This window comes from Lepeophtheirus salmonis, chromosome 12, assembly GCF_016086655.4.
Source record: "Lepeophtheirus salmonis chromosome 12, UVic_Lsal_1.4, whole genome shotgun sequence".
Lineage (NCBI taxonomy): Eukaryota > Metazoa > Arthropoda > Copepoda > Siphonostomatoida > Caligidae > Lepeophtheirus > Lepeophtheirus salmonis.
In genome coordinates, this window is record NC_052142.2 from 5,898,395 (window position 1) to 5,923,818 (window position 25,424).

Consider the following 25,424-nt stretch of genomic DNA (forward strand, 5'->3'; position numbering starts at 1 on the left):
ATTTCTAACCTAAAACTGAGAGTGACAATAAAGACATAAATGATCTTTAAATATTAACCAATACCAAAATGAAAACTTATCGTCAGTTCTTATTGCATATTCAACAACCACAATTTCTTATAATAACCCGATGAAACCACTTCCCATTTCATCCGTATCTTCTCTTTTATATAATTTCCTTAAGTTTTACTTGAAATTATTTCAAAAAAGAGAGCTTTGGTCAAAAGGTCTTCAAAATATAGAAGGAGCTATTGTAGTCAAGATGTACTCAAGGATAATAATAAGAAAGTGGGAGAAATTATGCGTCATAAATGAGTCTGTAAACCCTTCAGTGAACCTTTATTATTTTAAACATTATTCTCAATTTTATAGCTAATTTATTTTTAACTTCTAAATATAGTATGTTGGGTAGAAGAAGAGTACATTTAGTGTTTTTTTGTTTTGTTTTTTTTCCTTTCTAACAATTCTATCTAAATTGGACATCTTATTTTAAAAATATAAGTACGTCATCAATTGTGTACCTTGACCATATATATTTTATACATGGTGAAAGTATTCAGGGAAATTGATTTTTTCTTGGTTAACAGTACAAGAAATATTATACATTTAGAGTAAGAAAAAGAAGAAGTCAATTGAATTTTTATAACTCCTCGTGATAATAATCATGAATTGGATAGCAATTCAGAGCATGAAGATATTTGGAATTTAACTGATAATTTAAGTCGACGTCAGCCTCAAAGTGAAGCTGAATATATATCAAAAAATGATATAGTTAGTAATAAAGGTAAAGAAAATCTGAAACATCCAAAGTTAATACAAAAAAGGTTAAATCTCTAAAGTATTACGGAGAAAATCATACCAATTTCGATCAGCCTTTGTGCAAGACAAATTAAACAAAATAGACATATTGAAATCAATATATCAGAATTAATTATGAAAAATTCAATTTTTTCATAGCTGACATTATTACTAACACACTAGTATCAGAATCTCTGACATTTTCAAATCATAGATAGGATAGACCAAAGTAGCAATAATGATAGAATTCACATTCGATCAAAGAAGTTGTGGTGGTCAATTTTTACATGGATGTTAAACGTAAGCATTCAAAATATCTGGCTTTGCCATGGAAAAAAAGAAAACATTCCACAACTTAACTTTAGTCTGGAAGGAGTATTTCTAGATTTCTTTTTTTTTTTTCGTGTAAAGAAGTCATTCATGAACTAAATTCTTATTCCTTTGAAAAATAATTCAAACCGATAAAATCTCTTCACTTATTTATTAATCGTTCTTGGGTCACTATGTAAACCTACGCCAAGGTTTGAACTTCTTTTATATTAAAATCTTAATAAAAATAAAGATAGCCAGTCGAAACTCCTCTTGGAACGCTTCCCGGATAAATCTGAAAAAAATTGGCCAGGAGACGAATAGAGGGATTCTTCTTGGCAAAATAAAACAACCAACAAGATTGATTCCCAAATACGACGTTGTTTGATTGAATAATTAATGTTTTTATATGATGTTATGATGGTAATTGATATGGTTCGAACATGTGAGTAAATCACACTGATTCGAAGATTAAACCGATGAAACTTTTCTGATTTCATGCGCACCTACTCTTTTTTATAATTTCACTCCGTTTTTCTTTTTCTTTTCTTGAAAGAAAAAAATTATAAGAGAATACGTGAATTTAGGAGAAGAAATCATAATAAAATACTTTAATTTATTACAAAAGGAGAGGTTACGTCAAAAGGTCCTAAAAAAGGAGAAGTTTTGTCAAAAGGTCATAAAAAAGGAGAGGTTTTGTCAAAAGGTCATAAAAAAGGAGAGGTTTTGTCAAAAGGTCATAAAAAAGGAGATATTGCAGTAAAGATGGACTGATAGATAATAATAATAAAAGGGAAAAATAAATGTGTGCTAATTAGTGCGTAAGGACTTCAGTGATCACAAGGTTAATAGAAATACAAGGTTAGACCATGATGTAATCGGGCTTGCTATAATTTTTAATTTGATGCATCGTACCGACTGCTTGGTAAGACAAATAGATTCTATGACATCACTATTAAAAAGCGTGGAGGAAGTCAAACATCAGTCGTACTCCCGTTTTGGTATAACCTTGTATTTCTATTAACCTTGAGTGAACCCACCCTTATAATATATTATACACTTAAAAAAATGAACTACCTTTTTTATGCCCATTATTTTTTATAAAAATGGAAATAATTTTTATTTTAATCTAACAGTAAGGAAGACTAAAATTAAATAGGTGTTTTTTTGTTTTGTTTTTAATTGTACATCATTTTTATTTAATTTTAAATCGGTAATACTCATCACAGTTATACATTTAAATAATTTGGGTTGTCTTTTTTGGGTCGTGAAGATGACATGGATTTGTTGTTTGACGTCCTAACTTATCTGCAATAATAGTTTTGTAATTAAGAAGTAATATTTAGATGACATGACAGTTTTATATTGTAATATCAAGGATCTATCCAGTCAACTCTTCCCATCCCTTTACTGAGAGCCGTTCTATTTTAGGACATAAATGACCCAGGACTGGGTCCTTTTCCTCAAATTTGACAATTAATTCAAATTTATTAAAAACTGAATAAGATAATGCATTAATATATTATCTATTCTTGGTTATACAACATTGATTGGGAAGTTATGATTATGGTTATGATAAAAAGTCTTTTTTGGACTTAGACTAGATTTTAAAATCGACTTTGATGTAATTCTTGCCAATGTTTTCATTAGATAATTAGTAGAATTTATGTTTCCTTCCTTTTCAACACTCTCAGGACTGCACACAGCTAATCTAAAAAAATATCATGACAACTAAACTTCTCTTCTCCAGTACATTTTTCAAATTGTCAGGGCTAATATGTTAATTTTTGTTATTTTAGCATACCAGTGGATAGCATTATTTTAATCTCTGACAATGATATCCATAAAATAAATACATAGAGGCGATAAGGGATTTTTATTGGCAGTAGTAGGTTAAAATTCTCAGTTTGTGGGAATTAATTGCAGCTCATGAAGGGGTATGTCATTTCCAACATCAGCTAAAGGGAAGAAGTTGATTTTTCAAAATTTTAATACGAGGTCATATTTGAATATACTTTCCTTAGTTGGGAATGGGTGATATAGAGTTTCTCGATCATAAATTTATGGCTATTGAGTCGAACGATTTTTTTAAATTCATGGACAGTGTGGCGAAACCATCATCCTCAGAGTTTTCGATGGATTACTCAATCAACGAACTTCATATTCTGATTTCCCATGTTTGTTAAATGCTTATTTTTCAAGAAGTTAATTGTTAGGGCTGATTTCTTTCTAAAATTTTTGAATAGTGTCAATAATGGTTTCAATACATTGAAGAAATTAGTTTATGGATCCAGTGATGAAATTTGTGAAATCATCTGCATCTAATAATCCGTTAGGTTTGTGTTTTGCAATTTTTATCTATTTATTTTCACTTATGAGTTAATGTTGTCCATGGAGCCGTGATTCCCAAAGTGGGGGTCACCAGATGATTTCCAAAAAATAAGGATATAATTTAAATTGACAATTCTTTGTCAATCAAAAAGATCAAAAATTAAATAATAATGAATGTACATATTTTTTATAAGTATCTTCTGGATCATTTAAAAAAAGTATTTTCCAGAAGATAGTCCTCCCCAAAAACATAACTGGAAACACCCTTTATATCAACACAGCTAGTCATCTGTTTTCTGATATGGAAGATGCAGTTATCGAACTTTCATGTGACCAACCACTACAAAAAACGTTTTGATTCAAAACACTAGACACTTTACTTATACCATTTGGATCATTTATTTATTTGTTTGTGAAGTTCTATTCCGTATTAACTTCTATAAAAATAAATTTAGATCGCGGCTTAATGTGAGAAGAAGAAAGAAAGTTACTGTCTCCAAAACTAAACAAAGAATGGACTTGCTTTGCTTAAGGCACAGTGCACATAATTCACATTAATGCCTTGATTTGTTTATAAGCCTACTTGCACATCCACAGCCTGTAATGTTATTTTTTGTGAGTCCCAATTTGACTTTATTTACCTCAAAAAAAGAGAATTGATACTATAAAAATTATTCTAGGTAGTACATATATTGCAAATTTTATATTTACAATATATTCGATTAATTTGCGTTGTATTTCTTATTTTCTTCTAAAATTTTTCAATATATGTAGAATTAAAATCATTATTTTTAATCGATATTGAAAAATAACTTATATTAATTGCCTCTGGGTTGAGCGTATAGGGTGATATGGCCTTTGAGTTATCTATTTGGATAAAATCTACTTCTTTTTTTTTATTTATCGCTCAATGAGATGTTGTTTACCAATATATTTTAGGGATCGAACTGAAAAAAGTTTGGGAGCCACTGTCATAGAGCATTAGTAGCGATAATAAAAGTGAGGGTTGCATCTCCTTGTCTTGATTCTTGGAGTATTATAAACCTAACCGTATAATCTGGCAACTCTATTTTGTTGAAGAATTGCGTAGTAACTCAGATATCATTTTCACAATCCTATTGGAAAATGGGTGATATAGAGTTTCTCGTTCATAAATTTATGGCTATTGAGTCGAACGATTTTTTTAAATTCATGGACAGTGTGGCGAAACCATCATCCTCAGAGTTTTCGATGGATTACTCAATGGAACGTAGAATATCTTCTAACAAACATATTTTTTATGAATTCAACTACTCTGGAGATATGAGAAGAGGGTGAAACTTAAAAATTAAGCCTTCTCAGTAGCAGATTTTTCACAAGATTCTAATTCAAAATATATTTTTAATTGGAGTATGTAATTAAGAGATTGGTCTATACCTTTCTATCTCATACGGACACTTGTGTTTTTCAGTATTAAAGATAGCTTATAAAATAAAAACAGAAACCTATTTTGAATATTTCCTCAAAAACCATCTCAATCACGGGAGCTATTTTTTTGTCGAATGACTTATAAAATTCAAGCAGAATGGTGTGTAGGGGACAATCCAAGAGTTTTATATATCTTTTCATAACCCCTAATGAAATTAAAAATATATTCTCTTGAAGTCGGCGTGTCCAATTATGAGTGGTTCTTAATGAGGTGTCAATCATAGTAAGGTTGATAATTTTGGTAAGAATACAAAACGTGCGAGGAGAAGGGAAGAAATACTTATGATATCATTCATTAAATAATGTACATCTTCTTCTATCAAGAACGTCATCATTCCCACCTTTATTATTAAATATTAATATAATATCAGATACTGATAGTCGATAGAAAACTGAATAAAATGCCTAAAATAAAGTCGCCTTCTGTCTGGATTTCTGAAAATGGAGGCCAAGGAATTGGGAAAATACTTATCGGATGAGAAACAGATGGCTTGTCTGATTGGTCGATATAAATATGCCTTTAGTCCCCTGTCTAGAAGTAAACGCCACTCATTATCATCATCTCATAACAAGAGTATGGATATTTATCTATAAAATCAATTTAACGATGAATACATCAAGTCAGACTTTAACTTTGATCTCACAATGATGCATATTGCATGTAATATAGCCTTATCCATTGCTAATCATCCTATGTTCAAAAAATTACGGAGAAATACACGGGTAAATTCTTCCCTTCCCGAGGAACCATCATTAATTGATGGAGGATGTTGGTAATTATATCATTTATAGAAATACCTCCGTTGTAAATTGTGAAGTTAAGATAATTTTCAACAAGTTTAGAGTAATCCACACCAAATTTCGAAATTGAACTCTTACTTTTGTACCATCTAACACTAAGTATTCTTTTTTTTTTTTTTAAATCTAATGATAAAATAGGATTCTAATTTTGCTAAAATTATCAAGCATTATGATACACAACTCATAAAATGGCAAAAACAAGTGCTTAGATGGTCACAACAACGGGTGTAGTAGATTTGGATGGTTTGCAACTAGTTTGTCCGACATTAGTTTCTTCACTTAAAGACTTGGGTATGTTCAATAGGTTTTCCAATATTACATAGTCAATAAATATTAATTTTTTTATCACTTAAGGATTAGCTATGGTTGATAAGCTCCAAGAAAAGGTGTTCAGAAAACTCATAAAAGGCAAAAACAACTGCTTAAATGGTCACAACAACGGGGGTAGTTGCATTGGATGTAGCATTATAATTAGCAATTGTGCGTATCCTTCATGATAATAGTATGTTGTTATACAAGTATAAATAACATGAAAAAAAAAAGCTAGCCTTTTTGATGCTCTTAATAAGGAGTAATATTTCCGGACATTACTACATAATTAGCTTAGCTCTAAATCTTTACAATGTATTAAATTCTAACATTTTTTTTAGTATGTTTATTGTCTAATTTTATGATTTTGACATTTACTTATATTATTAATAATTATTTAGATCTCATCGATAGAGATATAGGTACCTATCAATGCGACAATTGTATATAGCAACTTCAACATTAGGAAAAAAGGGTGATGATCTTTTTGATTAAACTCCACGTCTGGGTTGTGTTTAGCAACTTAAAGTTATGACATATTTAACTGAATTCATGTCAGAACAAGAAAATATTATTTGGATCAATCTATTATTTCAATATTCTGTAAATATAATTTATTGTTATAATTAGTTATATGATTACAATTGTTTAATCTTGTATATTTAACATAAATGTATGATGGTTTATTATTTAGTATACAGATTATATTTAATTTAAGCCTACTTTTTAAACTTGGAGCTTCAAATATATTTCGAAATACTCTACTTTGTCGTTTCATTAGTTATTATTCTGAGAGTATGGTTCAAAATGAAATACAATTTCATGAAGTGTCACGTTTTCAAATCTACTGTAACGGATAAAAACCGTCTAAGTAGTATATCTTTATTTAACATTTTTCTAATAAATACTTTCGTTATACCCTCAAAAATCTTAATAAAGTAGGCAGCTGATAATCACATGAGTATTTTAAATAATGATACCATATGTCTTTCCCCCCCCTTCTCCTTGCACGCGTTCTTCTCTACAGAATTATCAACTTTAATCATAGTCAAATTCATATATATTTTTGGGAGCACAGTCAAGTTGCTTATATAATTTTTGTGTAAAAATTACTGACTTCCCTTGATATTTCCAGTGTAATGACTTATTTTCCCTGTTGGTAAACGTATACTTAAAAGTTTAGTTAATTTTTTTATGGTCTCTAAAATTTTAAATGTGGATTTTCCCTTCAGATTTAGCTACTCCAATTTTCTTTTAGATCTGATCATTGCACCCTTTCTCTTGTATTTTATAATTTCTTCAAGTTTCGACATCAAATTACCACAATCATAATTTAACAACATAACCTACTTTTTGATTTTTTGCTTCATTTTGGCTATTTCCTTACCTTCCCGTTTAAAAACCTATATTGCCTTTCATTCTATCTGTTTCTGAGAATCCCACATAGAAAAAATACCACAAATCATTTTGGCTTTGAGAGTTTTTAAAATTCTACTAGCAATTTTGTATTGTATTGGATGTGAAAAAATGATCAAGTTATATTATTATTTCATTTCCCACTCATGTCTTGGATTTGAGTGTCATTTCTGGCATACCAAGTTATTTTGGACTTAAGTCTTGCAAGCTTAATTTTTTAATGATATCTTCCATATTTTTGACATTTTATTTTTATTTTTGATCCTTCAAATTGTTATGTTTCAATTAATATCAATAAATACACTTCAAACACTTAGAACACACTGACTCTTTATTTCATGCATTAATACATATTTACCCAAACTTCCTATTTACACGTTGATACTTATATCATATCATCTCCCTCCCAAGTGCGATCTTACTTGAATTATTTTCGACCTTTTTGACTCTGAAATCATGTGTATCCCCATTGTATTCCCCACATTCCATTTCTTCCCTTTTCTTCAGCCTCAAAAACGTCGATTTCACCATATAATTCTTCCTGTATTTAATCAAACTTGGTATGTTCCATTTCTTTTCCTTTCCAATAATCCATCCATTATCCGACCATCGATTATTCTTGTAATTTTGGCACTATCACCTCCATTCCTATTTCCAACTCCGGTATTATCCCTCTTATTATTATTATAACGGATTTTCTCCATCTCCCTTTGCTCCGCCATTCACTTCAAACAGTCTTTTCATTTTTTTTTTTTTCGGATCTTGGACCATAACTCTTCCAATGAATAGGTAAACACGATCTTACTTCATAACCAAATAAGATCTCATTTGGTGATCTTCAATCTGCCTCTAGAATGTTTCGAAACTCCAAAATTTCATGTAAGAATTCATCAGTACTACATTTTCCTCCTGTTTTCACAAATAAATTCTTCGTATATTTCACCAAACCTCTCAGCATGTTCATTACTTTATGTTACTCCCCACATCTTAAAGAATGTCTGAAATTCCATTGAACCAAACTGAGGGCCTAGATCTGTTCTTATTTTCACTGGAATCCCGGTTTCAGAAAATAATTTCCTTAATGTCACTATTACTTCTCCCGAAGAGGGAACTATTTTGAATTCTTCTTCATATGGATATCTGGAAAGACGATCTTCATATACCAAGTAATGGTTTCCTCCATACTCAAACAAATCTGTATACGTGCTCTAAAATGGCCTCATTGATATCGGGTCCGTCATCATCGTTTCTTCTGTTAAACTAGGTAATCTTTCTATACATTTTCAACATGTGCTAATCATTTTTTCAATATCTGAGTCCATTCCAGACCAATAAATGCGCTACCTAGTTTTTCTTTTCGTCTTCTCGTTACCTTGATGTGCAATCCCTGAAGAACTTGAACTTGCCTCTCTTTTGGAATTACCAGCCTATTACCATATAAAACAACACCATTTTCAGTACTAAAATCATTAAATATCTTGGAAAATGTTAGTACTGACTCGTTTATACAATTGTCTTCAACTGCATTGACTAAAATTTTATATGTTTGATCTTTCATTACCTCTTTTCTAATATCTTCTATTAATGGATCAACGAATCTTTCTTCATCTTCTAAATAAGTAGCTCTAATAACAGCAACTCTAATAACTTGTCCTCTGTGATATTCAACATCTCTATCCAACTTTTCATATTCCTCGGGATGATACACTGGTGATCTTGATAATGCATCTGGTACTTCATGAAATTTCCCCTTCATCCATTTATCATATCTTTGTAGGATTCTACGGATATTCTTAATATGGTCTTCGAAATTGTGTGATACAGTAAGAATGTCATCTACGAATTTGTAAGTGTTTGATAAACCTTCCAATGCCTCATCTCCACGAAGACAATATGCATCCCCGTGGCTATAAATCCCATAGGAGCTCTATTAAAAAAATATATACCCCAAAGAGTCATAAAACACAACATATTTCTTGATTTTTCTTCCCGTTCCATCTTCCAATATCCCTGTTTTGCATCCAATGTTGCAAAAAAACTCAATGTTTGTTGGAATAATTGATATTATGTCCCATGGTGTTCTCATTGGATGGATTGGCCTCCTAACTTGATTATTCAATTTTTTAAGATCCACACATATTCTCACTTTTCCACTAGGTTTGGGTACAAACTACTAATGGATGGCACCAATCTACTGCTTTATCACCTTCTTTACTTATTATTTTCATTCTTTTCATTTTGTTAATTTCTTTCTTTACTTCTTCCCTATAGGTATGTAGTATGTTTCTTGCAGTAATAATTGCGTATGGTAGATAATCTTCTTTAAGACTTATCTATATTGGTTGCCCCTCCATATTTTCAATTCTTCCTCATCACAAGATACATCTCTAAATTCTTCCATTGATTATTTTTTTTAAATCTCTATCTCTTCTTTCTTCACAGATTGCACCACAGCTACACCCATTCCTTTTGGAAATTCCTTTGATACGATTCTCAGTTCTCTACAGACTCGTCTAGACAAGAATATTTCGAGGTATAATTATATTTTCTTCACTTTTTACTGAATTTAACGCTAAAGTAATTCTTGACTCTCCAATAATTCATGCTACAGTAACTTCTGCCCCTGTATCGGGAACTGCTTTAATTTAACCGATAATCTTTCTTTCACAAATTATATCCAGTAATACCATTTGATTATTATTATCTTCCTTAATCCAATTTATTCTTATTGCAGCGAATCGTCTATCATCTATTTTGGACTTGCAAACTCTTTGATAATATCCTATTCTTCTGAATCGATTACACTTCTTTCCATATGCTCGACATTTTCCTCCCTTTCCATGATTGTTACCTCCGCAATAATTGTTATCTCTTTCACATTTTGTTGCTTTATACTAGATATGAACCCTAATGATTTTCTAGCCAACGCCTCTTCCTCGACTTTTCCCTTCTCTTCACTGCGACAGATAAAAATTACTATAGCAAGGGATAACTCGGGTGATTTAGATAATACAAATTTCTTTGTATCTTCATTTCTTATCCCCAGTATAATTAAATTTGACATCCAAGCTTCAAACGTAATTTCAGGTAACCCAGTTTTTTTTTTTTGCTTGAACACATAATTATGTGCAGAATGAATCAAACTTTTCATTTTCTTTTTGTTTTCGTTCTACTAATTTTATTCGTTCTAATGCCATATTTGTTTATTTTCTCAGGTAATTTTCTTTAAGTATCATAATTTATTTTATAGCATTTCCATTTTCAATGTTGATTTCCATGGCGTGATTGATTTTATTCAACATCTCCGGACTACATAATTATTTAAAAATTATTTTTTTCTTAACTTCTTTTTGGTCATTCATCCCGATCGCCATTACATAATTGTCCCAGAGTGCTCCTCAATTTATAAATTCTTTGAATTCCATATCTTCTTCGATCTGAGTTGAATTCACTCCATAAATGATTAATTTTCCATTTCTAATTTGCTCTTCGTTGGTATCCCTTTTACTATTTAATTTTCTCACAAAGGTTTTTTTCGAAATTTCTTAATTACCCTGCCGACTGCGCCTTGTTACGTTTTAATAATATCATTAAATACACTTCAAACACTTAGAACGTTGATACTTATGTCTAAAGTTGATAATTCTATAGAGAAAATCTCGTGCAAGGAGAAGGGAGGGGGGAGGGGGAGAGAAAGACATATGGTATCATTGTTTAAAATACTGATGTTATTATCAGCTGCCTGCTTTATTATTATAACTGAGGGTATAACAAAAGTATTTATTAGCAAAATGTTTAATGAAGATATACTACGTATTATTGACATAAACGTTTTTTATCCGTTACAGTACATTTGAAAACGTCAGACTCCATGAAATTGTAATTCATTATTAACCATATTCTCAGAATAATAACTAAGGAAACGACAAAGTAGAGTATGTCGAAATACATTTGAAGTTCCAAGTTTAAAAAGAAAGCTTAAACTAAATATAATCTACATACTAAAAAATAAACCATCTTACATTAATGTTAAATATACAAAATTAAACAATTACAAATCATATGACTAATAATAACAATAAATTATAAATACAGAATATTGAAATAATAGATTGATACAAATAATATTTGTATGTTCTGACATGAATTCAGATAAATACGTCATAACTTTAAGTTGCTAAACACAAGCCAGAAGTAGAATTTAATCAAAAAGATCATCAACGTTTTTTCCTAATGTGGAATTTGCTTTATACAATTGTGGACATGATTGATATATCTCAATGGATGAGATCTAAATAATTATTAATAATAAAATAAATGTCAAATCATAAAATTAGACAATAAATATACAAATAAAAAAATGTTAGAATTAAATTAATCGTAAAGATTTAGTGAAAAAGCTAATTATGTAGTAATGTCCGGCGACATTACACCTTATTATAGGCATCAAAAAAGATTTACCCCCGTTGTTTATGCTTGTATAACATCATACTATTATCATGGATGATACGCACAACTGCTAATAATAATGTAACTACCCCCGTTGTTGTGACCATTTAAGCAGTTGTTTTTGCCTTTTATGAGTTTTCTGAACACCTTTTTTTAGAGTTTATCAACTATAAATAATACTTGAGTGATAAAAAAGTAATATTTATTGACAATGTAATGTTGGAAAACCTAATGATCTTATTAAAAATGGAATACCATGTACTAATCAATTTATGGTCGTTTCTTCCTTCAACTTTAATTCAACCATGCAGATTTAATGTTATTATTGAACAAGTAATATTTGTATTTTACGACTATAGACTTTGTATTTACCAGTTTTAGAAGCAGTTAATCAACTGAGAGTACTCTTAGTTGATTGATTACTTCTATATATTTTTTTTCTAGATTTAAAAATTAGTATAGAATTATACATATTTTTAGATAAATGTTACATTGGAAATGCATCAAAAACTGACATATATACCATCTGTTACAACGGCCAACAGCTTTTCAAAGCCACCATATTCACTCACAGCACTGGTAGCAGCGTTGAATATATCGCTGCCTTTAGTGGTGTCGTGCAAAGAGTACCTTTGATTGAAGATTTTGAACATGAACTATTTGATTAGGTGAGTATCCACACTCACGTTGAGTATTTCTTTATTCTGAAATCCATCACTGAATTTACATTTCTAGACCTACATTTATCTAGAAAAATTTTCATATTTTTTAGGCTTTGTTTAGTTACCAAAGATTGATCAATCCATTTTTCTTTTAATGAACGAGGGTTTTTGAGATGGATTGATAATTTTATCTTCTTGCAACGTCTGTGTCCTATTTAAAAAACCTTCGATTATTTAATTCACAACGCTGATGTTCGATTTTGATTTTCTTAGGATTTTTTTTTTTGAGCTGTTCATGATAACTTAAAATTTGTCACTCTTGTCCGTCGGATGTCCTTGAAAGCACCGAACGACCTTGATGAATTACCCCGAACATATCACTCCGGTCTAATCTGAAACGATTGTTACTATGAAAAAAATCGACGACAATGAGCTTTAGATTTATTTCCAGTATGTTACCTATAGTAATAGCAACAGTACATTATATTTCCATTTGCTTTAAGATTTGTGGAAGCAGCAGTAATGAAGGCAAACCGAGATGTCTATAGACCTCCAAACCAAATATGGAGCAAGTTGCACCTGTGCCCAACTGAAATTTTGTTGAATACCATTGACCAAAATGTTGATGCATATCTGTTTGCCGAAACACCCTAACGTTTAAGATGTGTTGTCTTAGTAAGGAAACTAAAAAACTGAGCAAACAGAATCATCAACAGTATAAATTGTTGGACATTCTGTTTTATTTGATAACTTGTGAAAATTGAAAGCAGACGCGAATTGTTCTTTTTTGTAGCTATTCTTGCAAACAAAATTATAAAAAGGACAGTTTTGGTAATTTTGTTTGAAATAGCAGCTTGGATAAGACTTATTAATTAAATTTAAGTATAGCTTTGAATAAAGGTAAATAACCTTCATTTAATTACAGACAAAGCTAAGTTCGACTTAAATATGATGATATTAATGAATAATTATTTTTCAAAAGCATGCAAAGAAGTCATTTTTTTTTTTTTTTTTCCAAAAAGTAAACAATTCAAATATATCAGATTTATTGATAATGACAGAAGTAAGAAGCGAAAATAGCGATATGAATATAAAGATATCTGGGATAAACTAATAACAACACAATATATAAGTTTGAAAATAGTACAGATATTTTAATCGAATACGATGAGGAAAAAGTGATTTCGTATTTTTTTGCTTTATTTCAATGTTTTATAAGAAGTGTTATAATCATCCGATTTACGCCAAGTATGTCCTATTCTGTATGATAACTTGTTGCCTACGAGAATCCAACTTCATAACGCCCTTTTCGTGGAAGGCCTTATCCCTATTGGCACAAAATTTGCACAACCAACATTCACATGCATCTATGGAGGCCAAATTTGTACCCCAAGCGTGTTGGTCATAGGCAAGAACAGGTGGTAGTCACTTGGAACAGGTACAAATGTGGGATGGTTACATAAGAACGTCCCATCCGAGCTGCCAGAGATTCATCAAAGTTGTTTCGCTCGTCATTGTCTTGATGAAACGCGATTCCTCTTCTATTCACCGATGCTGGCCACTTCTATTCGGTTGATAACATATTTTATTGCTTTTTTCCATCTTCATTTTTGTTAGAACAGCCAAATACTCCCATCCTATTATTTTTTATTTTGGAAGAAAATTTATATTTATTTATTGGGGGGGAGGATGGGTACAAGAAGTTTATATTGAAGCCAAGGAGGTGCCACCCTGAAAAAAAATGGTAAATCTTGCTATATTGTATTTCTATCCTTTTGGAAACGGAGTATTCGTATAAAACAACATATTAGTTTGCTTATTTTTCAAAAATAATATATATGATATACCTATTTCATGATGTACCAAGTGAGATGAGTGAAAGGTGACAACAAAATTAATAGGGTATTTTTGTGTTAGCGAGATAACACCGTAACATTTCTACATTTTTAAAGCATAGTTCAAGCCAAGCCTATTAACTACGAACAATGGTGGGTCCTCCCGCTCCTACTTTTGTATTGACAAGCATTGAATTTATTGAATTTGTTAAAATGTAGTCGTAGGAACAACATGTTTACCAATCCCAAAAAACTTATTCTTCCCTGTTTGCAATTTTGTTTTATATTAAATAAAAATAGTAAAATATTCTGACAATATAAAAAACATAATCCACCACTCAAAAGAAAAACCCCGTATTTTTTTATTGCATTAAATAAATCTTGTCTATGAATCTTGTGTGAAGTCCATATACATACAGTATATTTATTTCCTTAGGAATTATCGGGCATGAACCTACGCACAATAAGTTCTAGTGAATAATGTCTCCCTGTCGCGTTGTACATGAGCTACGTCGATTCCATACTTTTTTTCAACCTAATATAACAGATGGGCTGAAAAGTCCCGGGCTTCTAAAAGAAACCCGGTTCTTTTTTCGTTCAAAATTTGCTTTATTCACCAATATAATCTTTATCTAGAGCAACACAAACATTCCAGCGCCGTTCTACAGTCCTCAGTTTCAGAGATAACATCTTCATTGGCACAAAATTTCCTTCTGGCAAGTATATTTTTTAGATTTGCCAACAGTCAGAAGTTTCGTGGAGCCAGATCTGGAGAGTATTTTGATGCAGAAGTATTTCAAAGCTCAATTTGATTGTTCAAAATTGGGATTCCGTATTCCTAAACGGACAACTACTTTTTTTTATAACTTTATTCCTTTAGAGAAGTTACATACAATATATAGATATATAAATACACATTCTAGTTTCAAATTAATTATTTAAGCCAAAGTCAAATACCTTAAAAAATTACGGGATTTGATTAAAGTAATCAATATATTTTCGACCAAACGTTCCCTTTATAAAATTAGACAATATATAAATAAACAAAACAAAGCCACAAAAAGCTAAAAATTTAATAAAAAAGAATGAGCAGTAGTTTCATAATATTTAAATAAAAGGATAAAACAATAATAACTTTTTTTTGGGATCCGGAGAGGACATAATTTTCTTAAAATTTGTATTAAACTGAGAAAAATTTTTAAATTTTTATCTAAAAATGTGCGGTAGTAGTGTCTTTTGTCTCCAGCATATTTCCATGAAGACCGATATGCCCTCGGAATCCTAACGGAAAAAGCAAGAATATCAAGCTGCGGCTGCGATCAGGGTAGCTGGACTTTATGGAGACAGCGGACTATATGGTGAAAGCCAATCAAATTATTTTCTCTGTGAACTATTTGGAGACATTTTCGATAAAATTAGAAGTTCGAACCGTTTTTTCCTAAAAATGAAAAAAAAAAATTAGATAAGAAAAGAAAAATAATACAAATAAGAAATATTAATTATAAGTATACAATTCAAATCAAAGATTGGAGTTTTGATGGATTCCTTCTTTGAATCGGAACAGACTTCGTGTGGTAGGGGGACTATAGATATAAGAGAGACCCAAGATTAATTTTTCATGGTTTGATGGGGACAGTCGCCTTAAACTTAGATTTTGTCAAGAGTTCCTTGCTCCAGGTTGGAGGAAGTCTACTTCCTATCTATATAAACAGCATGCTATGTCAACAGATGAGATGCCCAACACGTGAGTAAATTGTTCATCAAGTAATAAAGTTCAATTCTCAGTTTCCTCATACCCTTTTATAGGTCCCAGTGCCCCCGAGTAGGAGAAGCTGGATGCTGAAACAGGTGACAATAATAACTGGAGCTTATGGAATAGTCAATACTGAATAAAAATTAATGTGCTGAGTTGGTCATTATTTTGTAAGAATGCCTGCTTGCTCTTCGTTCGGTTACAAGATCACTTGAATCCCTGGACAGTTACCAAGCCCTAACATATCGTTTTCGAATGGAGTCTAAAGAAAAGAAGACTTATATATGTGTCTTGAGAAGAAAGAAAAGATTCTCATGTGCTATGTTTTGAGCAATTCAGGGAAAATTACATCGACTATGAGAATAATCGAAGAAGGAAGCGTCTTTTACCTGGATCCATAACATGGAATTTATATTTTCGAAGGTGTCAAGACCAATGACTACAACAGCCTAATTTGTTCAGCATTCGACATTAGCTACAAGGTGGCTTCTATTACCAGTGACAACCTGCAACCGTGATGAGGATTTCTTGTCTTATAGGTTTTGCTTAATAAAATATATATTTTTATTTCCTTCTTTACCCCACCCCACACCCTACCAACAACACAAGATGCCTGTAGGTCATATAAAGACTAAGGTTGATAATTTTGGATTTGGATTTAAGAATACAAAAGCGTGCGCGGAGAAGGAATCAAATACTTATGGTATCATTGACTAAAATAATAAACATCTTCCTCTATCAAGAACGTTATCAATTCCTGCCTTTATGATTCAATATTAATGTAATATTAGATACTGATAGTCGAAAGAGAACTGAATAAAATGCCTAAAATAGCGTCTCCTTCTGTCTGGATTTCTGGAAATGGAGGCCCAGGAATTTGGAAATCCCGTCTAGAATTAAACACCATTCATTATCCTCATCTCATATCAACAGCGTGGATATTCATCTAAAAAAATCAAGTTAATGATGAATAAATCCTGTCAGACTTTAACTCTGATCTCACAAAGATGATTATTGCATGTGATATAGCCTTATCCATTGCTAATTATCCTACGTTCAAAAAATTATGGAGAAATACACGGGTAGATTCTTCCCTTTCCGAAGAACCACCATTAATTAATGGAGGATGTAGGTAATGATGCAATTTATAGAAATATCACTATTGTAAATTGTGAAGTTAAGATAATTTTCAGCAAGTTTAGAGTAATCCACACCAAATTACGAAATTGAACTCTTAATTTTGTACCATCTAACAGTAAGTATTCTTTTTTTTAAAATATGATTCTATTTTAGCTGAAAATATCAAGAATTATTATACACAACTCATTAAATGGTAAAAACAAATTCTTAAATAGTCACAACAACGGGAGTAGTAGCTTTGGATGGTTTGCAACTAGTTTTTCTGACACTATTTTTTTCACTTAAAGACTTCGGTATGATCATTAGGTTTTCCAATAATACATAGTCAATAAATATTAATTTTTTATCACCTAAGGATTAGCTATGGTTGATAAGCTCCAAGAAATGGTGTTCAAAAAAACTTATAAAAGTCAAAAACAACTGCTTAAATGGTCACAACAACGGAGGTAGTTGCATTGGGTGTAGCTTTATAAATAACAATTGTGTGTATACTTCACGATAATAGTATATTGTTACACAAGTATAAATAACGTGGAAAAAAGAAGCTGTTTTGATGCTCTTAATAAGGAGTAATATCTCCGGGCATTACTACATAATTAGCTTTTGCTCATAATCTTTACGATGGATTTAATTCTAGTATATTTTTTTTATTAGTATATTTATTGTCTAATTTTATGATTTTGACATTTATTTTATTATTAATAATTATTTAGATCTCATCGGTAGAGATACATCTATCCTGTGCACAATTGTATATAGCAACTTCCACATGAAGAAAAAGGGGAGATGATCTTTTTGATTAAACTCTACTTCTGGCTTGTGTTTAGCAACTTAAAGTTATGACATATTTAACTGATTTCCGATGTCAGAACAAGAAAATATTATTTGGCTCAATCTATTATTATTTCTATTTATGCTGTATTCCTAATTTATTGTTATTATTAGTTATATTATTCTAATTGTTTAATGTTGTATATTTAAAATAAATGTATGATGGTTTATTTTTTAGTATATAGATTATATTTAATTTAAGCCTTCTTTTTAAACTTGGAACTTCAAATATATTTTGAAATACTCTACTTTATGGTTTCATTAGTTATTATTCTGAGAATATGGTTCATAATAAATTACAATTTTATGGAGTGTGACGTTTTCAAATCTACTGTAACGGATAAAAAATGTTTAAGTCAATTATACGTACTATATCTTTATTAAACATTTTGCTAATAAATATTTTGGTTATAGCCTCATAAATCATAATAAAGCAGGCAGCTGATAATTACATAAGTATTTTAAACAATGATAGCATAAGTCTTTCTCCCCCACCCCTTCTCCTTGCATGTGTTTTTCTTTACAGGATTATCAACTTTGATAATGGCTAATGTTGATAATCCTAAAAATTGATGTCAGTAATTATACTGAAAGGAAGGAATCCTTTTTTAAATTATGGATTATTGATTGAAGAATGACGACGACTTTACATTAGGCGCATAGGCGTGTACGATATTCAATTCAAAGGCATTTGATGATATTTGGATTTTGCGTCCTTCACTCTTATTGGAATATTCTTTCACACATTTTAATTTCTCACTGACTTAGAAACAAACATGATGATCCCATATTTTTATCTTATACAACTCTGAGTATAGATATGTACTTTTCTTGTACTTGGGCATTGAAGACATAATAAAAAATTCTTTTTTTTTAATTTGAGATATTGATTTGATCTTGTTCTGACAATTTTTATTTATTAAAATTAGAGGATATTATGTTTGAGATATTTAAGCTAAAATATGGTCAAGATCAACCATACATTTTATAACAGAATAAATTTTGTTGCAATTTTTTTTTTGAAGCAATTTTGTTGCATAACTCAATAGCAATCAAAAGATGTATTACTTGATCCCATCAGATGAGTGGTTTATGAACTTTAATCCAAAACAAAAGGCTCTTCAAGACAATTTTGTTATGAAAAGGAGTTCAAAACTCAGAGTTGGATTGAGTTACGGATCTGAAATTTCATTTTTGAGTTTCCCATTAACTTATTTTACGTTTCAAATTTTATTCAAATTGGATGAAGAAAAAAAAATTGTAAATTTTCCATGGAATGATCAGTTATATATATATTACTTTATTTATTATCAACGTTATATAGTACGTATTAGCCTTCCATCATAAATATGGAAGAATATTATTTATGAATATATAGTTGTTTAGTTATTATTGAGCAAACAAATTAATAAAAATTTAACTTTTAATTTATTACTAAGTTTTATCGTATATTCATAATGATATTAACAGTACAAATTTGATAAATATTCGTAATAGTTATTTAATGATTTTTAACATAATTTATTTATTTCTAAATAAAATATATTTCGACTTTAAATCATCAATTTTGAAACGAATAATAAATTGGTATGTTGTATATTAACTGACTAGCGTTATATCAAACATTTATTATTTACTTATAATCTAGAACAAGGTAAATCCTTTTGTATATTATTTATTATTCTTATATTTTGTTAAAATCTTAATTGTATTTGTATATGAATAGTATAATATCTTTCCTTCATTTTTCGAGATTAATGTAGAAAAAAATATTGTTAATATCAAATTATGTAATGGAGAGCGCGAGTAAAAAACAATACAACTAACCGGCATAGAGAAATTTATTTTGCCAAACCAGCCAAATTTTACATACTTCTTTCATGTACATAAATTTCTAGAATATCGTTAAGTCATCGTTAGTTCCATAAGTGTGAGGCGAAATCATGTGCTTTATAGTGTTCTGAAATATTTTAAATTTAAGGTATACTTTTTATTCGGTTTAATATTATTTATAGAGTAACACTTTTTCCTTTATTAAGTTGCCATTGTTGAGTAAAATATTATCATATTATGTTTTATCAAATTCGTACGATTGAATATATCTATAGAACAATAATATAATATTGTGATGATTTTCCTAATTTGCGTTTTACTCAGTATGGAGAGTTAAAAGCATGCGCAAATATGGATGTCACGGAGTCTTTTAATCTAGAAAGTATTTATAATTAATTTAACTTCGTATTTTTCCCTTAGTTTAATCCAATTTTAGTATAAATCAATATGCTGAAGTTTAATCTTATAAATATTAATGTAATTTTATGTATTCCTTTTGTCAATAATCATTTAATGGATTTCGATCATTGTGACAGAATTTCACTTCTATTTTAGGTTTATAACTCAATTTACACGACATATCTACTTATTTTGGATATCAAATAGATTCGGTTGAATTATGTGAACATAATGTCATCGATTATATATATCATAATAACAAGTTACCTTCAGTCCTCAAAATCGAATTATTAAAGTCATGGTACTTTTAATTCACAATGGAGATTGTAAATAATTCAATGGAAGAAGTTAGGAGCATCCTGCACTCACCTCGTTTACATGAAAATGTAAGTTAACATTGTAATGTTTCTCATTTGATTGACTCACATCTTACTTTTTACAGAAACATGAGCATTTACTTTCATGTCCATGTTGCATAAAATCATTTCCTAATGAAGGCGATCTTTCTTCTCACATAGGATCAACTCATTCGCCCTATCAAATACTTTGCCCATTTTGTGATGAAACAAACGTGTCAAATCTACCATCACACCTCCTAACCTCCCATCCTGATAGGCTCTCTCAGTCAAAGTCAAATACTAATTGTTTATTATCTACTCTTGAGGACGCCAATCTTTTATTAACAGTAGGCTCCGCTCCGTCCTCTCGGCCCAGTTCTCCTATTAGAACGCAGCTCTTGGCTGATTCAATTCCGGTAAATTTATGTTTAAGAAGACGTAAGGGAGCTTCAGCACCAGTGTCAGATGACGACTCTGATAACATTATACTATATCCTTCAGTATCAAATTCACAGAATGCCACTCATACACATAGTAATTCTTCACGAAAACGGCGAAAGCAAACTCATGTACCAGATGTTAACAAAGACGAACGTTATTGGGCACGACGTCTTAAGAACAATGAAGCTGCAAAGCGAAGTCGAGATATGCGAATCAAACGTGAAAAAGTTATTTTCGAGGAAAACGCACGTTTGGAAAAGTTAGCCAAGGATTTGAAGAATGAAGTTGATCGAATGGCCATGGATAATAAGGAATTAACTTTAAAAATGGGCATTATCATGGAGGAAAATAATCGACTTAAAACACTTTTAAGTCTTTTTCAGCAGCAGCAAGCTAAAAACCATAACATGAATAACAACAATGAGCATAGTAAGGGGATAACAGAATCGGACTTTGATGTTGATGAATATGCTGGAGAAACATAACGGAAGAATGAATTGTGCATTTTTGAAGTGAACTTTATTTATAGTCATATTTTTTTGATTGGTTATAATAAAATAATTATTATCTAATGAACTGTATGATTTTACTATATTATCTGTTTATAATGATATTGTAAAATAACTGAGCCGATTCCTTCGATTTTTGTATATACTTAATCTTTGCTGAAACATGATTATACATTTTTTTCATTCGACTTGAATTGAAATTTGGACCTTTCGTATGGTGTACTTAATAGGGAAAAGAGCTTCCTCAAATATGATATAATTTGCGTTTTTGATATCTGTACTCTCCTTTCTTATTTAAATATTATGCTTGATAAATAAGTCAGCGTGCTTCAGCAGAAAAGGGCTATATAGTCTTTATAATTAAAGTCATACAATATTTTAGTCCAAATGGAGGTTGCACATAACGACATTTATACTAAAAAATTAGAAAATTATTAATACAAGTTCTGAACGATTTTTTAATATACCTTAAGTATTTATATCTGTACAATCGCCTCAATTATATCGAAATTGTTAAGTATAGTTTGAAATCTATACTAGGTGACCCATTTTTTTAAAACTTGCATACTACTTACTAGTTATAAAATGTATACATGTTGATAATAATAATTTATAATAAGCCTTTCCCCAGCAAACTAGACTTATGATGATAAGTTACAAAATATAACGATAAGAAACTATCATTATAAATAAATGTATATATATTCCAGTCACAAAACTTGAGAACCATTTAGGAAGAATTCCGTATGAAACTAAGAGTAGTGAAATTTACGTCCATCTGACAAGAAGAGTGTACCAACACCAATCAGGTTCCCGAATTCGCTCCCCAGGGTAATAGTTGATGAAAAGTAAAATGGTTAAGATGAATTCAGAAACCTCAGGTAGACCTTAAAAATTCCTCGCTTTTCCCTCCTTTTCCCTCTTTTCCTTCTTTTTTTATTCCCTACTTATTTCCTTTTTATCTTCTTGTCGCAGTTGAAACGCGGTGCCCTAGTCTTTCCCTCTCTCTCTCTCTCTTTCTGTGCCTGTTTTGCCTCAACTAAAAAAGAATGTGAAAGAGTGAAGAGTGGAAGCAGAATGGAAAAGAAAAAGGAAGCATCGTTTCTATCGTTTCTATCGTTTCTATCGTTTGTTCTGTTCTTGCTTCTTGGAATTAATGTTATGTAGGTCTAAAAGTAAAAGAAGGAAAAGAAAAAAAACAAGTTTGACTATTTTGGAATTGTCTGAGTGAATTTAATGACTTGATCTGTATATTGAGAATAATTCAAGTACAAGTATTTTTTGGGACTGAACAACTGCCTTCCTCGAGACTTGAGGGAGTTAGGAAGGAGGCCTACTGAGTTGTTTTGAGAGAATGAGGGGAAGACGGTGAGATCTGTGAGATCTGTGAAATCTGAAGCTATCCTTTGAATCCTGAGGATGGAATGCCCTGGATCCAAGGGTTCTGAGGTAGTTGTGAAAGAAGAAGAGTCATCTACTCGAGACACTCCTTGTGCTTCCACCCCATTGGATTCCATGGAGGCTCCTCTGCCGCTGGCCCCCCAGCCAGAAGTGAAAGTGGAACCTGTGAACGGAATGGTTCATCCTCCTGTCCTTGCACCTGCTTCCCGCCCTGGGCGTACCACGAATCAAACCCAGTTTTTGAAGAATGTACTCATGAAAGGTGTCTCTTGATCTCTTTGCCCCTTTCCAACTACGACTCAATATTGTCCATTTCTTTCCATGCTACAAGTCATTTTCATTTAGTCGTGTCAATATTTGATATATCATAAGTAGCATCAAGCATTTTTTTATATCCCTTTTCTTATCCTAAATATTTTTATGATATACAACTTTATGACGCTTGATTCGTCGTAAATCGCGGCATAGTGTCTTTAAACTTAACTTTAATTTATCACAATTTAGGAATGTGGAAGCACACACATAGCTGGCCTTTTCAATCTCCTGTTGATACAATTAAGCTTGGTCTCCCCGACTATTTCAAAATAATTCTAAAGCCAATGGATTTGGGTACGATAAGAAAGCGCTTGGAGAATAATTATTATTGGTCTGGACAGGAGTGTATTGATGACATTAACCTTATGTTCACTAACTGTTATCTTTATAACAAATCTGGAGAAGTAAATCACTAGAATTATATTTCATTTCGGTATCAACAACTTATTTTTAAGGATGTAACTGTGATGGCCAATTCGTTGGAGAAGTTTTTTTTAACCAAGATCAAGTCCATGCCTGAAATTGAATCCATTATTGAGATTCCTGATAAAAAAAATTCTATCCAAAAACATAAACACCTGTTACCTTCCTCCTGTCAAATGGTCGGACAAACGAAAAAGATGACATCTTTTGTTCTACCGCCTGAAAAGGTTTGTAATAAAAGCAAAGCAACAACGCCTAAAGTGTTGAATAAATCAGACCTAAAATGTGATACGATATCAAAAAATATGGGAGCTTATAAGAGAAAAGCTGATGAATTCTCCAATCTTAGAGACGTTGCAATGAATAAAAAAGAACCTTCAGGAATCAAAAGACCTCATAGTAAGGATCCCTTTGTTGATGAAGAATACTTACCGAAAAATAAGTTTAAGTTGTCGGAGGCTCTGAAATTTTGTAATGAAATTTTAAGAGAACTGTTTAGTAAAAAACATTCCACCTATGCATGGCCATTTTACAAACCTGTCGATGCCAAACAACTAGGCCTACATGACTATCACGACATTATTAAAGAACCTATGGATTTGGGAACAGCAAAAGCTAAGATGGATAGTCGGGAATATCGAACTACAGGAGAATTTGCACATGATATCAGGGTTATATTCGAAAATTGCTTCAAGTGAGTAAATAGATTAAAGATGTCACTATAAAATGCGGATGCTTGTCGTTAATTAAAATATATATATAGGTATAATCCGGATACTCATGATATTGTATCAATGGCCAGAAAATTAAGTGAAGTATGATTTCTTTTTTATTTCTTGGAAGGTTTATTTGGCTTTTTCTCATATTTAGGTGTTTGAAGAAAGATTTAAAGATTGCCCACCTGACGACGAGTTTCCATTTTTTTCAAAAAATAATTTACCTAAGAAAGATTTTTCCCATCAATCGGACTCAGATTCTGAAGCCGAAAAGGATGACTGGAACCGTCGCCTCATGGAAGTAAGAATATATATTAATAGCGTTTTATTTCAATCACTATCATTTTGATGGACTTTCTCTAGGTTCAAGAACAAATGAGGCAGTTGCATGATCAAATTCGACTCCTAGTTGAGGAGTCTGTGCAAAGGAAAAAACGTAAATCTTTCAAAGCTCGAAAACCTAATGGAGATGGAATAATCCTTGTATCACCAGATGATGGTGAACTATTAAATAAGACCAATATGAACCGTGGACGTTCTCGGACATGTCCCAACTCTTCCCTTACCACGTCTCAGAAATCTACTAGTGGTTTGAAGAGGTCACGTAAATCTTTAAGCACTGAATTTTCCACGAGTTCATCTGGACGATGTCTTGGTAGAAGTGGGATAAAAAAAGCTGCTTTGGGAAATATTCAGCCTTCTCCTTCGATGGTATCTTATAATGTTGATTATGTTTTCGATTTTTGAGTTTCTTTTATTTATTAGAATAATCAACATACTCTTCCTAATACTAGAACTAACCTAGACTACCAAAGTGACGAGGATGACACTGCTAAACCTATGTCTTATGATGAAAAACGTCATCTTAGTTTAGATATTAATAAATTACCTGGAGATAAAATTGGAAGGGTAAGGTTGTATATTTAAGTTATTTGAAATAATTTGTCT

At 31.1% G+C, this 25,424-nt stretch overlaps 2 protein-coding genes and 3 long non-coding RNA genes across 7 annotated transcripts in view; 3 read left to right on the plus strand and 2 right to left on the minus strand.

Annotated features, from left to right (window-relative positions):
- LOC121127056 (uncharacterized) lies at nt 1–18,349 on the plus strand. Its single transcript, XR_011782924.1, has 6 exons — nt 1–10,518; nt 12,361–12,548; nt 12,816–12,992; nt 13,046–16,121; nt 16,184–17,563; nt 17,626–18,349. It is a non-coding gene; the product is annotated as an uncharacterized lncRNA (long non-coding RNA).
- The window catches only part of LOC121126881 (uncharacterized), a 20,335-nt gene continuing 9,331 nt past the window's right edge, over nt 14,421–25,424 (minus strand). The window contains exon 3 of the long non-coding RNA XR_005867279.2: nt 14,421–15,815. This is a non-coding gene — a long non-coding RNA (uncharacterized lncRNA). The remainder of the gene's footprint in view (nt 15,816–25,424) is intronic.
- Nucleotides 19,925–21,684, plus strand: LOC121126878 (uncharacterized). Of its 2 annotated transcripts, XM_040722234.2 has the most exons (4): nt 19,932–20,082; nt 20,141–20,316; nt 20,490–20,719; nt 20,776–21,684. In XM_040722234.2, exons 3-4 carry the CDS (start codon nt 20,651–20,653, stop codon nt 21,595–21,597), a joined length of 891 nt encoding a protein of 296 aa, XP_040578168.1. In that variant the 5' UTR covers nt 19,932–20,082; nt 20,141–20,316; nt 20,490–20,650; the 3' UTR covers nt 21,598–21,684. The 2 variants fall into 2 exon arrangements, with proteins under 2 accessions (XP_040578167.1, XP_040578168.1); XM_040722233.2 differs by lacking the exon at nt 20,141–20,316 and having other exon boundaries at nt 19,925–20,082.
- On the minus strand, nt 21,606–22,550 carry LOC121126880 (uncharacterized). Its single transcript, XR_005867278.2, has 2 exons — nt 22,089–22,550; nt 21,606–22,036 (listed from the first exon to the last, which is right to left on the minus strand). It is a non-coding gene; the product is annotated as an uncharacterized lncRNA (long non-coding RNA).
- Nucleotides 22,593–25,424, plus strand: part of LOC121126877 (bromodomain-containing protein 3) — a 4,691-nt gene continuing 1,859 nt past the window's right edge. Inside the window, exons 1-7 of one of the 2 annotated variants that reach the window (XM_040722231.2) lie at nt 22,593–23,284; nt 23,527–23,741; nt 23,793–24,454; nt 24,524–24,575; nt 24,631–24,777; nt 24,840–25,187; nt 25,242–25,385. In XM_040722231.2, the coding sequence (XP_040578165.1) occupies nt 23,041–23,284; nt 23,527–23,741; nt 23,793–24,454; nt 24,524–24,575; nt 24,631–24,777; nt 24,840–25,187; nt 25,242–25,385 (1,812 nt within the window). In that variant the 5' untranslated portion in view covers nt 22,593–23,040. The remainder of the gene's footprint in view (nt 23,285–23,526; nt 23,742–23,792; nt 24,455–24,523; nt 24,576–24,630; nt 24,778–24,839; nt 25,188–25,241; nt 25,386–25,424) is intronic. The other variant, XM_040722232.2, reaches the window with a different exon arrangement.